The sequence below is a fragment of the Phyllobates terribilis genome, unplaced genomic scaffold, assembly GCF_046119375.1.
Source record: "Phyllobates terribilis strain yellow unplaced genomic scaffold, ASM4611937v1 Scaffold_12__6_contigs__length_324123572, whole genome shotgun sequence".
NCBI classification, from domain to species: Eukaryota; Metazoa; Chordata; class Amphibia; order Anura; family Dendrobatidae; genus Phyllobates; species Phyllobates terribilis.
The window spans coordinates 229,112,624-229,129,617 of record NW_027362772.1 but is presented as its reverse complement, the minus strand read 5'-3'; the positions used below and the strand labels follow the sequence as shown (position 1 = coordinate 229,129,617).

Sequence of the window (16,994 nt, the reverse complement as noted above, 5' to 3'; positions counted from 1 at the left end):
GGCATCAGGGTACCGGAACCCAAGCTGGTGGGGGCAAAAACACTCCCCAGCCAGAGACCGGAGACCGTGGGCAGCGTTTGCCACGGTCACCCACCACATCCACCACGAAGGCATACCACGAGGAGGGTCAGGGAACCCAAGGCCAAGGGTCTCCCAACAGAAGGCCCGAGGGAGCTGGACCTGGGTGGATCAATAGTGGGGACGGCCAGAGAAAGGACAGAAGGAGAGCTCAGGGTCACGCTCCGGACTCGCTTGGGGGTTGGCTGGATCCAGAACCTGGTGGACGCAGCACGGCTCGGGAGGTCACTCGAAGCTGGAGTGACCAGAACATCAGCAGTGAGTAAACATCCTAAACTGCATAACCCGACTCTGTCTCTGATTGCCGTCTACACTGCATCACCACAACTCCCATCCTCTGCACCTGATCCCCCTGAGGCTATACCCCACCCGTTGGGGGTTATATCACCAAAGCTGCACCTACACCACCAGCCTCAGCGGACCCTGCTGCAGCGGCGGCCACAGTGACCGCAACACAACGGGTGGCGTAGTCGACAAAAAAAGAACTTATAACATCTGTATGACTGCCACATACAACTGAGTTTGACACCCTGGGCACGGACCGGGTCACAGCCACTCGGAAGACTACAACCCCCATCTGATCCGGCTCCGGATATTCCCCCTAAAAGAATATGGCCCAGGGGGCGCGTCACCTCCATCAGCATAGTTTGACTATATCCTTTCTGGATGAATTTATCTATTAGTTTTTGGGATTCTTTATAGTAGTCTTCTTGTTTAGTACAATTTCTTCTTATCCTTGTGAATTGTCCTTTTGGTATATTTTCAAGCCATGCTGGCCAATGGCAACTGTCTATATGGATAAGCCATTGTTATCTATTGGCTTACTATATGTTTTTGTTGCCAAAGTATTGCCCTCTGAGAATACTGTTATATCTAAAATATTAACCATGGTGGATGTAAATTTTTTTCATTAAAATCATTTTTATTTATATCTTCTAAAAACTGACTAAGTGAATCCTGTGCCCCTGCCCAAATAAAATAAGTATCATCAACCCATATTAAAGACACTGAGCATATTTTACAAATATTACAAGATATCCAGTGGAAACCCCACTACATCATGGTTACATTGGGCATATTGTCATTATACACAATTATCAATAATAAAAAAGGATGTGAGTTAGTGGAATCCTTCCTAGAAAGGGGGAAGGAAGAATTGGAAATACCGGGGGATCAAATACATTTTATTATAAAAGCCATTGATTTTATTTTAACTCACAATTATTTTAAATATAGAGAACTATTTTATTAACAGATGGGAGGAACTGCGATGGGAACCAGATTCGCACCAAGTTTTGCCAACTTATATGTGGGTTGGTGGGAGGAAAAAACCCTCCCGCCCCACGGGGAACTTGGTGCGGATGTGATTCTGTGGAAATGTTTTATTGATGATATTTATTTTATGCAGTTGGAACAAAAGTGATAGCGCTAATTCCTGTTTCATAATTCGTGAGGTTTAGTTAGCTTACATGTCCATTAAAGGCATCTCTGTTTTTTATTACTATTATTTATTTTGGTGTGTTTTTTTCAAAATGTTTAGATAAAGATTATTAAAATTGTTATATTTTTCATGGATCTCTTCATTTTTTTGAGGGAATCTTTAATCCCAAAAAAGGTTAATAAATTGGATATATAATAGTGTAGCAAATCCTCAGCTGTAGAATCTTTAAGATCTCTTACATTCCCATTGATTTTAGCAGAGAGTTTTTATTATTCCAATGTGCCAAATTGGATTTGTTATTTTCATCCCAAAAAATGGACAATTTTTATCCATAGTGTCATCCGTATGTCATCCGTGTGTGTCTTTTTTTTTTACATCCGTGTGGCACCGATATTTACCATCAACAGTTTAAAATGTACACGATCAAATAGATTCCTGTGTTAATAATGGTACTGTATCCATAAAAATTGGATACAATATGAAATATCCGTATGGAAACTGATTTTTCTTTTTGCACACCCATGGACATGTATAGACGAGGAGTCTCATCCGAAAAACAAAAGAGAATAGTACATTAATAGTACAATAGTACATGCTGTGATTATTTTTCACACGGACATTCTGTTTGATCTGAACAACCCTATTCGATAACATTAGTCCCTGTGCCATGCGTGATACCCGATCTTAACATGGACATGGACAGCACACGTACGTACAGTGGGGGAAATAAGTATTTGATCCCTTGCTGTTTTTGTAAATTTGCCCACTGACAAAGACATGAACAGTCTATAATTTTAAGGGTAGGTTAATTTTAACATTGAGAGATAGAATATCCCCCCAAAAAATCAAGAAAATCACATTATATAAATTAGATAAATTTATTTGCATTTTGCTGCGAGAAATAAGTATTTGATCCCTCTGGCATACAACACTTAATTCTTGGTGGCAAAACCCTTGTTGGCAAGCACAGCAGTCAGACGTTTTTTGTAGTTGATGATGAGGGTTGTGCACATGTCAGGAGGAATTTTGGTCCACTCCTCTTTGCGGATCATCTCTAAATCATTCAGATTTTGAGGCTGTCGCTTGGCAACTCGAAGCTTCATTTCCCTTCATAAGTTTTCTATGGGATTATGGTCTGGAGACTGGCTAGGCCACTCCATGACCTTACTGTGCTTCTTTTTGATCCACTCCTTTGTTGCCTTGGCTGTATTTTTTGGGCATTGTCTTGCTGGAAGAACCAGCCATGACCCATCTTCAATGCTCTTACTGAGGGAAGGAGGTTGTTGGCAAAAATCTTGCGATACATGACTCCATCCATCTTCCCTTCAGTATGATGCAGTAGTCATGTCCCCTTGCAGAAAAGCACCCCCGAAGTATAATGTTTCCCCCACCATGCTTCACGGTTGGGACGATGTTCTTAGGGTTGTACTCATCCTTCTTCTTCCTCCAAACACGACGAGTTGAGTTAATGCCAAAGAGCTCAATTTTTGTTTCATCTGACCACAGCACCTTCTCCCAATAACTCACAGAATCATCCAGGTGTTCATGGGCAAACTTCAGACGGGCCTGCACATGTGCCTTCTTGAGCAGGAGGACCTTGCGGGCACTGCAGGATTTTAAACCTTTAAGGCGTAATGTGTTATCAATGGTCTTCTTGGTGACTGTGGTCCCAGCTGCCTCAAGATCATTAACAAGTTCCCCCCCGTGTAGTTTTAGGCTGATCTCTCACCTTCCTCATGATCAAGGATACCCCATGAGGTGAGATTTTGCATGGTGCCCCAGATCAATGTCGATTGACAGTCATTTTGTATTTCTTTCATTTTCTTACTATTGCACCAACAGTTGTCTCCTTCTCACCTTCTCTTACTTATGGTTTTGAAGCCCATTCCATCTTTGTGCAGGTCTATGATCTTGTCCCTAACATCCTTAGAACGCTCTTTGGTCTTGCCCATGTTGTAGAGGTTAGAGTCTGACTGATTAATTGAGTCTGTGGACAAGAGTCTTTTATACAGGTGACTATGTAAGACAGCTGTCTTTAATGCAGGTAACGAGTTGATTAGGAGCGTCTAACTGGTCTGTAGGAGTCAGAACTCATATTGGTTTGTAGGGGATCAAATACTTACTTCTCACTGCAAAATACAAATAAATTTATCTAATTTATACAATGTGATTTTCTTGATTTTTTGGGGGGATATTCTATCTCTCAATGTTAAAATTAACCTACCCTTAAAATTATAGACTGTTCATGTCTTTGTCAGTGGACAAACTTACAAAAACAGCAAGGGATCAAATACTTGTTTCCCCCGCTGTATAATACACTCATCCGAATTAGCCTTAAGTCACTTACATAAGGCCATGCTCCATGGCTTCTACTTTTCCTGAGTATCAGTTTTCACTGTAGTTCTGCAATATATTCATGAATCAGGAGGCCCAGGATGAACAGTGCTATAGGACAGAATTTAACGCTGTTGTGCAATGTAAAATGGGAACATTTTATCTTCGTTTTGTTCTTACAGGACCTCATTCAATTCCCAAGGTTATCATTTGCTCCAAGCAATGAGATTCGCCATTGAAGAAATCAATAACTCCAGCCTGCTTCTCCCCAATGTCACACTTGGGTACGAGCTGTATGACACCTGCTCAGATTCTGCCAACATATACGGGACACTAAAGATCCTCTCCCAGTGTACAGCACCCTATATAAAGATGCAAAACAACTTTACTGACTACGAAACCAAAGCCATTGCCTTAGTTGGGCCCGCCAGCAGTAGTTTTGCTTTTGTTACAGCAAGCATATTAGGAAAATTTCTCGTTCCGCAGGTAAGTCCTTATGGGTTCAGACTCAAAGGGGACATTTCATAAAAACTTTTACACCATAAAAGTGGCATAAAAGCTTTGAAAAGTCGCATAATGATGAGACTGAGTATTTTCATGCCACATTGGATCATCTCCGTCAAAATGGATGGAGCTAGGCAGGATCTGGCATGGGGCATGGCCACGTCAAATTCATCAAATATGCTGGTGTTTTCTACACCAGAAATGCTACTACAGTCCCAGACTAGAGTAACATCTCTGGCGCATGTCACTTACTAGAGGTGCCAAATTCATTAAGTAGCAAGTGCCTTGTAATGAATTTGGCGCTGTGTACCCTTTCAAGACTAGTGTAGCCCGAGCCTGCGCTACGAAAGTCTTGATAAATCATACCCAAAGTGTTTGCTAAAAGCTGCCAATAGGAGAAGCACAATTCATACAGATTTTACTCCTAAACTAGCTGTATAACTCCATATGCAGTTACACCCCCCCCCCCGTACCAACCCCCCTAGTGGCTGCAGCAGGCAAACATAATTTGATAATAAGGGCCACAGTGATGTAGTTCACTGCACAGCAGGTGTGCGGATGCTGCTGTATGAAGAAAGACTGTGAAAATAGTTTAATACAGGGTGTATCTCAGGATCAGTACAGGATCAGTAATGTAAAGTTTGTACACAGTGACTCCTCCAGCAGAATACTGAGTGCAGTTCTGGAGTATAATACAGGATGTAACTCAGGATTAGTATAGGATAAGTAATGTAATGTATGTACACAGTGACTGCACCAGCAGAATAGTGAGTGCAGCTCTGGAGTATAATACAGGATGTAACTCAGGATCAGTACAGGATCAGTAATGTAATGTATGTACACAGTGACTGCACCAGCAGAATATTGAGTGCAGCTCTGGAGTATAATGCAGGATGTGACTCAGGATCAGTACAGGATAATGTTATGTTACACGCACGCCGCTAGGTTCAGATAGGGGCGAGACAGGTTACATGAATTCTTTGGAATCCTGGGGGAACCGTTACTCAGGGCGACCATAGACCATGTGCTGCAGCCTCTCTCAGACACACAGGGGTATTGACCCTTAGTCACAGACACGTAGGTTGTTTCATTTGCTGACCAGACATACTTGACAAGACTCCTCATAAACGCTAGAACAGTAGCATTTAATAAGAAGCCACACAGCCAGTGCAAGTTAAGTCTTAGGGTATGTGCCCACGTAGCGTTTTACAAGCGTATTTGATGCGGATTTTCTGCAGCGGAAACGCTTGTAAAATGCTTGGTAATCCGCACCCCATGGTCCCCAATGAGAATCCGCAAGTTCTATGCCCATGCTGCGGATTTGATGCGCACAAAAATCAGCAGCATGTCAATTAATTTTGCGTTTCCGCATGCGGAATTGCCGCATGTCGAAAACACGCGATGAACGCTTGTGAAATTCCGCATGCGTTTTTCCGGGAAAGGACATGCGGAAACTAAGCGCAAATTTTCCGCTTCATTTCCGCAACATGGGCACATAGCCTTATGAGCAACAGGCTCCAGTGACAAACAGTACAGTTTCCTTAGCAGCACAGAAGTTCACAGTCTTCCCAGTAGTACAGGACAGCTCAGTTCCAATGCAAAGGCACATTAATGAACACAGCATTCTTTACAGCACAGTGAGATGGAGGAGGGGGGGAGGGTTTGCTGAGGGAGATAGTCCCTGTGACACCATTTCTTCCAGTTGTTATCTTTTTGTCTGACAATACTCTGCACTGCTAGTCCAGGAACTCTACCTGACCTGTACTAAGCTTCACTCCTGACTTGAATCCTTTTCACTTGCAGGGGCGCTTCTGTGAGATACAGAACACATGCACCACCTTTCTCTTCGGCTCCAGACAGACAGTAAACAACTTCCCCACAATCCCCCTGGGGCTCTGCTAAAACACTCCCCTTCTCTTGTGACTGTTTACCCCTCTAGTTGCTGGATGCTTCTGGAGCACAATACTTCCTGTCTCATGTGCTTGTGTTACGTATAATAGTTTTTGAATGCTTTTAAAGCAACATCACTATTTCTGCATATCACAATAAGCAATGTAATGTATGTACACAGTGACTCCACCAGCAGAATAGTGAGTGCAGCTGTGGAGTATAATACAGGATGTAACTCAGGATCAGGACAGGATAAGTAATGTAATGTATGTACACAGTGACTGCACCAGCAGAATAGTGAGTGCAGCTCTGGAGTATAATACAGGATGTAACTCAGGATCAGTACAGGATAAGTAATGTAATGTATGTGCACAGTGACTGCACCAGCAGAATAGTGAGTGCAGCTCTGATGTATAATACAGGATGTAACTCAGGATCAGTACAGGATAAGTAATATAACGTATGTACACAGTGACTCCACCAGCAGAATAGTGAGTGCAGCTCTGGAGTATAATACAGGATGTAACTCAGAATCAGTACAGGATAAGTAATGTAATGTATGTACACAGTGACTGCACCAGCAGAATAGTGAGTGCAGCTCTGATGTATAATACAGGATGTAACTCAGGATCAGTACAGGATAAGTAATGTAATGTATGTACACAGTGACTGCACCAGCAGAATAGTGAGTGCAGCTCTGGAGTATAATACAGGATGTAACTCAGGATCAGTACAGGATAAGTAATGTAATGTATGTATACAGTGACTCCTCCAGCAGAATAGTGAGTACCACTCTGGAGTATAATGCAGGATGTAACTCAGGATGGGCACAGAGTGACATGCCTTTCTGTGTAGATCCATTAGATATGTGAACTGTATTTATGCTTTAATAGGATAACACAATGCACATTTCACCCACTTTATGTAATGTATATTTTGCAGATAAGTTACTCGGCCTCCAATGAGTTGCTCAGCCGTAAGCAGATATATCCATCCTTCCTTCGCACTATCCCCAGCGATAAACTGCAAGTTGAAGTCATTTTGAACTTGCTGCAGAGATTCAAATGGACTTGGATAGCGATAGTGGGCAGCGACGACGACTATGGTAGGCAGGGCTTACAAGACCTCTACTACCTAACAACAGACAACGGCATCTGTGTAGCTTACCAAGGGTTAATCCCGTACAGCACAGACAGGTCCAGTGTGAAGAAGATGATTGCTAACATAGTCCAGGCTCGGGTACGGGTAACTGTAGTTTTCTCTGCCTATTTCAATGCCAGGATATTTTTTGAAGAAGTGGTTAATGCCAATGTGACTGATTTTGTCTGGATTGGCAGTGAGAGCTGGTCCGTGGACTCACAGATTGCTGGGCTGACAAATATCAAGAGCATTGGCTCAGTTCTAGGGGTCTCAGTGGGTCAGATCTATTTCCCAAAACTTATAGACTTTGAGATTGCGTATGTTAAATCAATCAAAGCAACAAACTCGAGGCTCTACGGCTGCAACCAAATCTGCCGGTACTGTCATTCATTCACCCTGCAGAACATGTCCATCCCCAGCCAGTTCGCCATGTCCGCCTCTTTTAATGTGTATTCTGCTGTCTACGCCATAGCCCACGCCTTGGATGAACTACTGGATTGTAAATCTGGACGATGCAGAAATGACACTGTTTATCCTTGGCAGGTAAGTGTCTGTTCACACTTGTCTCACTACTGGGACTTCCAGTAAAGATGAGATGAAATGGCACTGAAGTTCTGTTTAGACAGACACAGCGCCACCTTCACTCACATGCCATTTCTGGTATTGTAGCCGAGTCCAGTTCTGTTCTGTTCAGAGGACACAGACTGACAATGTGAGTACTGATTGGACAATCCCATCCAAGCTTTGCCCATTTTTTAAAAATCCTGGACTGGCATAAAATTTCCAAAAGTTGAAAAATGTTTGTGCAACTTAAAAAATTTTGTGAATTGGTACCTCAGTGTTTAGGGACATTCCCTACTGACAATAGATGTAGCAACCAACCCAGTCATCAATTTTGTTATACATTTCCAGGACGACTAATATAGGAATGCCCCTGAGAATTCATGCAAATTGACTCTTCAGAGAGGAAGAGGACTAGAACTCTGGTACCACCTACTAGAGGTAGCAATCCTAAAAGTGAATATTGACCCTTTAACGAGCCTTGCCACATGTCTTAGGATAAAAGCTAAACCAGAATCTCTATTTGTAGACACATGTTTCAGGGTGTTGCCCCCCCCCCCCCAGTGCAAAACAAGAGATCTGATTTGGCTAGATGAGAGGCCCCTGACTGTGGTCTATGGGGTAACATCTTTTCTTGTGGACAGTGACATGCCAGAGTAAGGAGATTTATAGGTCATGCAATGCTCCACTGAGAAATTATGCTGATTGTTTTTTCAGAGTAGAAGACTGAGGAGGGGTAAACACCCTTAAACACATACCTGCAAATAGGTTAAAAGCCAAACCAGATTCTCTAAGTCATGCGATAAGGCTCATAACAGGCTCAACATTGACTTTTAGGATTGCTACTTCCAGTAGGTTACACTAGAGTTCTAGTCCTCTTCCACTCTGTGGAGGGAATTTGAATATTTAATTTTCCAGAGGAGCATTGCATGGCCTATAAGTCTCCTTACACTGGCATACCAGGCAAGTTACTCTCCACAAGGAGAGACATTACCCTTTATATCCTAAAATTACATCTGGAAAGGGATAATGGTACTGAGACAATGTCTTAAAAGGGTTGTCCGGCCACCTAATTTTTTTTTTTTAAAAAGACTTTCAGAATAATAAAACATGATAAAAAAAGTAATACTGTACTGACCCTCCATTCTGATGCTTCCTGAGTCCTTTATCGGTCTTTTGTACCTTTTGCTCTGTCAGATGGACATGTGATGCAGTCACTTACAGGTCCCAGGAACACGTGACCACTACAGCCATTCATCCATTCATTTTATCCAGGGGTCACATGTCTGTCTGGACAGAACAGGAACTATAGAAAATTTACCAGGACAACTTTTATTTTTTTTTACACCATTTCATTTTATTTATTTATTTTTAAATTAAGTGGCCGGACAATCACTTTAATACATAAAAAGCTACATTTTCCTCTTGCACAGATTACAGTAGTGACGTCTGGTGCTGCAGCCGGTAGACGCTGCACCTGCAGTAAATGCTTTTGTTTTTATTCCACCAGCTCCTAGAATATGTGAAGAAGGTGAATTTCACTCTGTACAATCAGTCCATCTATTTTGACACTAATGGGGACCCAGCCACCGGCTATGATATCGTAATGTGGTCTTGGAATACCGTTACCCCGACCTTCAGAGTTATTGGTTCATACAGTAAAGTTGCAGGAAGACTTCAGCTGAAAGAGGAGCCTAAATGGTATACCAAGGATAACTCTGTAAGTCAACCTGTGTGCTGGAGGGCCAAGGGCTTGTATTGCCAAAATCATGGTGCTAACCCGAAACTGGCTCTTCTTCCAGTATTGGCAAAATTAACTAAAATTAACTAAAAAGAGATAGCTGCTGGAGGGCTCATGTAGTCGGAGGACTCCAGCTCAGATTGACTGCATTTTCATCCATAAACATTTGATAGTGTTTGGCCGGACTCCATCTCCCCAGACTCCATCACTCAGGGGTTGCACTTGGCTTTATTGCTTTCAATGGGAGTAAAGGGTTTACCCAACCCTTCTGACAGCAGCTTATTTCCTGAAGAACAAATGGGTTGCATTATTGAGTGCAAACTGCCTGACATTATCTGTCAGAAAGAGTGAGTAGACGCCCCAAACATATAGACGACTGATTCCTCTAAAATCAGCAGGTTCGGCTGACTTCAATCTAATGTGTGTGGGGTCATTAGTTCTAGTGATATAAACGAAAGCCCCCATATGCAACAGACAGCTGTCATACAATTCTCCAACAGAGCTCCTGTGTGCTTTACGAGAGAACCGCAAACAGACTTCTCCAGTGCTGTATTATGCCACTGAAAACAAAAGAATCGTAGTCCGAAATAGGAGGCCCTGGATCCTTATCTCCCCAATCATTATCTGCCCGGAGAGAGTTGGGGACATCCATAAACATTATATTATCGCCTTGGCCCACCAATATCGTATGTCTACTATATATGATGGCCTTAAGAGAGACCATCTCTTTCCAGACATGGTAGAAGAACCATCCAGAGGGTCCTACCTCCATTCTCTCCTGTAGCCAGAAATGAAGGTAGATTTTTGCTATTGGCCCTCTCTTTACTCTACAGCAGCTCCAATCTTACTTGAGATCTTGAGTAGATCATGTCAAGGACACAACAGAGGGAATCACACAGATCCCCGGCTGGTACCAATTTGTCAGGAAACAACACACTGCTGCCTCCAATCGTCAGGACTATTATACAATTGACTGACAAGTGAAGGACGAGGCTGTTTCCACTATTAGGCCGGTTATTGGGGAACTCACAGTGAGTGTATGGTATACACACCTCTGATTTCAACTCATGGAATAGATATATATACCCCGGTATGGTCACTGAAAAACTCTACAATAACAAAAGGAACTAGCTGCCACCACCAATTGTTTATACGGGCCAATTGGACATCTGTTACAAATAGCGCATTGCTTTCAGGGCTCGGTTTATAGAGCAAGAGGAATGGGGCTATTACATTTTTATATATTTAATTCAAAAATTAGGAAGTGTTTATAAAAATATACAAAGATGATAGAAAATGGACAAAACAATACAGTATAAACAATCACATAAAATAAAATGGATAAACAGAAGAAGTGTACTAAACCTGATGTCACAGGGTTGACTCTGGCTTTTATAAAAGGGAGCTCTTCATTTTTTGGGGGGTAATGGACAGAACCACAGCGCACCGTGTCTACTAGGACTGACACTGATCATAGTTTTATTTTTGCTTTTATTAACATAAGTCACGCCCACATACCTCCCCTCTGGTGATTCATAGCAAAGCTGTTCAGGGATGTGGCTATTCTTTTTAAACAAATATGGTATCCCCAACTTCTACAATATCCTCACCCCTGGAGGTCCCAGGCGGGAGATATTAATGTCATGTCTCCTATCACAATTTTATCTATCCATAGAGAAGAAACATGGCATACACATCTATCTACCCGATATCAATTTGAAAGGTGCTGTCTCAACCGACTAGTGATGTAAGACAATGCTTTACATTTGCCACTTCATCATGACTCCAAAAATATGTCTTTCATAACTGTAGGACCCTTGCTGTATATAAAAACCTCAATATTCATAACTGGAATGGAAACAAAGGAGCTTAATGTAGTTTGCTTGACAGTTTTGGTCATGCTGAGGCTAAGGCCAAAAATCTGTCACCTCCCCCATTTTTCTGCAGATGAGGATAAAGGTGATAGGTTATCTCTACCCGCTATAAATTTGTCGTATCCCAGAATTCCTCTTTCAGCCGTGCCTGTTCTGCAAGCCATCCGATAAACTTCTTTAATTACCTGTTCACATCAGGGGGCTCCTCTTGCACCAGGAGGTCATAACCTTGCTTCAGTATTCACTATCAACTATAAAATGGCTTATAGATTTTACAATTATCTCCATAACAGAGGGGATAAAGGCAGCATGATGCCCACATTTCACTCCGCATCCTTGTGGTGGTGGTCATTGTGTCCAGTGTTGTCTCTGTGAACACATAGGTAGAAGAAGATACTTGTGAATAACGGCAGTATTTTATCATCATCTGTATTATATGGGCGCCTTTTGTGTTTGACTGCAGGTTCCGGAATCAATTTGTTCAAAGGAATGTGCAAAAGGAGAACGACGGGTGCAGACGGGATCTTATTCTTGCTGCTTCGAATGTTTACCTTGCCCCAAAATGGCTTTTGTCAACAAAACTGGTAATATGCCAAGTTATGTGTAGTGCATGGTTAAGCTTTAAATAACTTTGGGCTCTAGGGGTAAGCTTACAACAAATCCTATGCCCTCATGTCTCTTACTTTTTCTTCCTGCTCACGTGGGTTTTGTCAGAGTATTCAAGATTTCTTCCAATGCAGAACCATCCACAAATGACATTTGTCTTCTACTTTAAGGGGAATCTGTCAGCAGGTTTTTGCTATGTAATCTGGGAGCAGTTGGTGTAGGGCCTGTGACCCTGATTCCAGCGATGTGTCACTTGATGGTCTGCATACTGTCATTTTGATACCATCACCGTTTTCTTTGCTGCAGATCTAGCAGTGCTCTGAATGCTGAACTATATTTAACCCCACCCACACCACTGATTGGCAGATTTCTGTGTACACTGTGCATAGGCTGAAAGCTGCTAATCATTGTTGAGGGTGGGGTCATACAGAGCTGTTGACTAGACACCAAGTTCAGTAATGATAATATCCTGCTGATAAAACACTGATTTTTTTTTTAAACAATAACACACAGCCCAGTAAGTGACATATCATTGGAATCAAGGTCTCTGCCCCTACATCATGATGCTCTCATATTACATAGCAAAAACCTGCTGGCAGATTCCATTTAAGCATAGTCTTATTTGGACAAGGATCCCCTCATTTAGTTATAAAGTTTTAAGGGCTCCTCCTATCTGTCCATAATTTTCTATTCCCCCACAAGGATAGATACTAGAAATGTAGTCAAACTTAAAGCACTTTTTACCATATTCCTTGGCAGCCCACAAAGGCTTTTATTTATCATGCTTTACTTACATAGCGTCATACACTTTACAGACTGTATGGTTTGTACTCACTTAGCTGCGGTTGAGGTAGGCACAGTAAGCGATTTCATTGGAATATCCAGGCTGGTTTATTAAGACTGCATAAACCGCTCAGTCAGCAAAACAAAAAACAGCTTTTTCCAACACAAAGTGGAAACACCAAGTAAAAAGTCCATACAATATCGTGGGTTTATTCACTCAGGTTAGTGTCCCATTCTTAAGTCCTTAGAACAGACCAAAACACTGGAGATCTACACATCTCCAGACACAACCAGTGTATGAGACACTTGGTCTCCATTGTATCTCCCAAACCATGCCCCTGGGGTGGGGATATGTGAGCCGCCACTCCCACCCATCTGCTCGTAAAACCCGGCCCTGATACACCCTATTAACTCTCTCAGCACTATACGTGCTGCAGCATGCTTTCCTGGGCTCACATCACCGAAGCTACCAACCTCGATGATACATATCTCCCCTCAAGTACCGGTCTGGCAGCCATCTTACATACCCCCCCTCTGCCCAAAGCCATGCAGTTTCGCAGGTCTATGCTCTACACAGAAGCTAAAGTCTTGAAACGCTAGGAACCACCTGGTCACTCAGGCATTGCTCCCCTTCTTCTCCCTCATCCACCTCAGTGGGGCATGGTCTGACACCAGCCGAAATTTCCTGCCCAAGAGGTAGTATCTTAGAGTGTCCAATGCCGACTTGATGGCCAAACATTCCTTCTCCACTATGGAGCAATTTTTCTTGCAGGATTTAAGCTTTTGACTTAAATACATTATGGGGTGCTCTTCACTGTGCACCTCTTCTGATAGGACAGCACCCATCCTGACATCTGATGCGTCCGTCTGGACCACAAACTCCTTAGAGAAATTCCGATGCCGCCAACACTGGCTGTTTACACAATGCTAGCTTCAGTTCCTGGAAGGCTGTCTCAGCTTCTGGAGACCACTTAGCCATAGCCTATCATGGCGAAGTTAGGGATAAACCGTTAGTTATCGCCCACGATGCCCAGGAACGCTCTGCCCTGTCTCTTTGAGAGGGGTTGTGGCCAACTCTGGATTGCGTCAACTTTATTTAATTTGGGCTTTATTTCACCCCTACCTACAACATAACCCAAGTATTTGGCTTCCTCCATATCCATGGCACATTTCTTCAGGTTTATGGAAAACCCTGCCTTCCATAGAGCATCAAGTGTCACCTGTACTTTGCTCAGATGGCTTCCCCAATCCTGGCTGAAAATCACGATGTCATCCAGGTAGGCTGCTGCATACCTGTTGTGGGGAGTTAGAATCCGGTCCATGACTCTCTGGAAGGTGGCTGGTGCTCCTTGTAACCCAAACGGCAGCCTTGTGTACTGGAAACATCCGTCTCTCATTGAGAAGGCTGTCTTCTCCTTGGCATCTTGGGACATGGGAATTTGTTAATACCCTTTTGTGAGGTCAAGGATGGTAATGTACCGGGCCGGCCCTAGCCTTTCAATCAATTCATCGACATGGGTCATTGGGTACGTATCGAACTTAGAGACGTCATTCAGTTTCCTATAGTCATTGCAAAACCGCCATTCTCTATCTGGTTTCGGCACTAAGACTATGGAACAGGACCAGTCACTTTTGGACTCTTCAATGACTCCCAGCCTCAGCATCTGCTTCACCTCTTTCGAGATCACCTCTCGGCGGGCTTCGGGAATCCGATACAGCTTCAAGTTTACTCAGACATGAGGCTCTGTACGAACCTCGTGCTCTGTGATCTGGGTACACCCTGCTAGTTCTGAGTACAGGTCTCTGTTACGACGTAGCGACTCTTGGCACTGTTGCTTTTGGGCACATGGCATCGACTCTGCCACCTTGACCTCTTCTATGTCGGCTTCGGACTTTGCCACCAAACACGGAGCTTCCACGGGCTCCCTATCTCACCAAGGCATAATCAGGTTGATGTGGTACACATGGTAGGGCTTCCTTCTCCCTGGTTGATGAATTTTATAGTTGACGTGGCCAACCTTTTCCACTACTTCATACTGGCCACGTCACAGTATTATATATTATAAATGTGCTCCAAATTTATTAGCAAAATTTTCACAGTCAATTCCAATAGGAGTAGTAAGTCTAAAAAGTAACTTTTATTCAATATGTCTTAAAATTTTATACACCAAGCACATAACAAATTCTAAAATCTTTGTCCATGTATTAGGACTATTAAATATAGTTTTTGGTGTCTCTTTTATTTGTATTAAGGTCCAAGATTTCTTAAATAGAATTTTCATATAGAGTCTCTTTTTATTGGATATATACATGACTCCGTCTTTTTATAGTTTTTCAAGGGAGTGTCATATCCAACATATACACTGTGTTCCAAATTATTATGCAAATAATATTTTCTCAGATTTTCCTAAATTACCTATATGAATTGCAGTCATTGTAATTTTCCAGTCAAATAACTATTAGAGTACAATAGAAGGGTTTTTGTACAAACTGCCTATGATAACAGTATATTTTTTAAAAAATAAAACACTCAAACTGCACTCAAAATGCATGTTCCAAATTATTACGCACTGCAGAGTTTTCAACCTTTTCATTTTAATAAAGAACAAAAAAATGGTCATTTTTGAAATTATAAGCATTAGCAGGTTATTACAAACTGAAATCAAACAGTTTTCAACTCAAAACTTTATTCTAGGTGATGTTACATTTGCACATAGGACCCCTTGTTCGAAAGGAGCTTCTGAACTCTCTCATTCATTGAATTTGTCAGGTTTTGGATGGTTTCTGATTCGATTGTTTTGCGTGAGGACAGAATACCCTCCCAGAACTGTTGCTTAGATGTGAACTGCCTCCCGCCATCATAGACACTCCTTTTGATGATGCTCCAGAGGTTCTCAATGGGGTTGAGGTCAGGGGAGCATGGGTGCCACACCATAAGTTTGTCCCCTTTTATGCCCACAGCAGCCAGAGATGCAGATGTGTTATGTGCAGCATGAGACGGGGCATTATCATGCATGAAAATGATCTCGATGGTCCAGATGAATGGAGTGGAGGATGGCTGGTGGATGGACACCCCATGTAAACACGGCTACGGCGCCAACAAGGAGGAGTTGGAGTAATGTTTTGGGCTGGAATCATGGGGAGAGAGATTGTCGGCCCTTTTAGGATCCCTGAAGGGGTAAAGATGAATTCCATAATGTATGTTGAGTTTCTCAAACAGCACTTCCTGCCATGGTTCAAGAAGAAGAACCGTGCATTCCTCAGCAAGATCATTTTCATGCATGATAATGCACCGTCTCATGCTGCACATAACACATGTGCATCTCTGGCTGCTGTGGGCATAAAAGGGGACAAACTTATGGTGTGGCCCCCATACTCCCCTGACCTCAACCCCATTGAGAACCTCTGGAGCATCATCAAAAGGAGTGTCTATGATGGCGGGAGGCAGTTCACATCTAAGCAACAGCTCTGGGAGGGTATTCTGTCCTCATGCAAAACAATTGAAGCAGAAACCTTCCAAAACCTGACAAATTCAATGAATGAGAGAGTTCAGAAGCTCCTTTCGAACAAGGGGTCCTATGTGCAAATGTAACATCACCTAGAATAAAGTTTTGAGTTGAAAACTGTTTGATTTCAGTTTGTAATAACCTGCTAATGCTTATAATTTCAAAAATGACCATTTTTTGGTTCTTTATTAAAATGAAAAGGTTGAAAACTCTGCTGTGCATAATAATTTGGAACATGCATTTTGAGAGCAGTTTGACTGTTTTAATTTTTAAAAAATATACTGTTATCATAGGCAGTTTGTACAAAAACCTTTCAATTGTACTCTAATAGTTATTTGGAAAATTACAATGACTGCAATTCATATAGGTAATTTGGGAAAATCTGAGAAAATATTATTTACATAATAATTTGGAACACAGTGTATTTATATAAGCAGAAACTCTCCTATTTAGTGTGAAATTGATTGTCTATCCAGACTAGTGTTGAGCCACCCCCGTAGTGTTCGAGTTCGGTTCGGTTCGTCGAACACCCGTGT

At 42.3% G+C, this 16,994-nt stretch overlaps 1 protein-coding gene across 1 annotated transcript in view; it reads left to right on the top strand.

Annotated features, from left to right (window-relative positions):
* Positions 1–4,045: 4,045 nt before the first annotated feature.
* The window catches only part of TAS1R1 (taste 1 receptor member 1), a 40,686-nt gene continuing 27,737 nt past the window's right edge, over positions 4,046–16,994 (top strand). The window contains exons 1-4 of the mRNA XM_073657863.1: positions 4,046–4,339; positions 7,190–7,930; positions 9,459–9,668; positions 12,027–12,147. Of these exons, the coding sequence (XP_073513964.1) occupies positions 4,076–4,339; positions 7,190–7,930; positions 9,459–9,668; positions 12,027–12,147 (1,336 nt within the window). The 5' untranslated portion in view covers positions 4,046–4,075. The remainder of the gene's footprint in view (positions 4,340–7,189; positions 7,931–9,458; positions 9,669–12,026; positions 12,148–16,994) is intronic.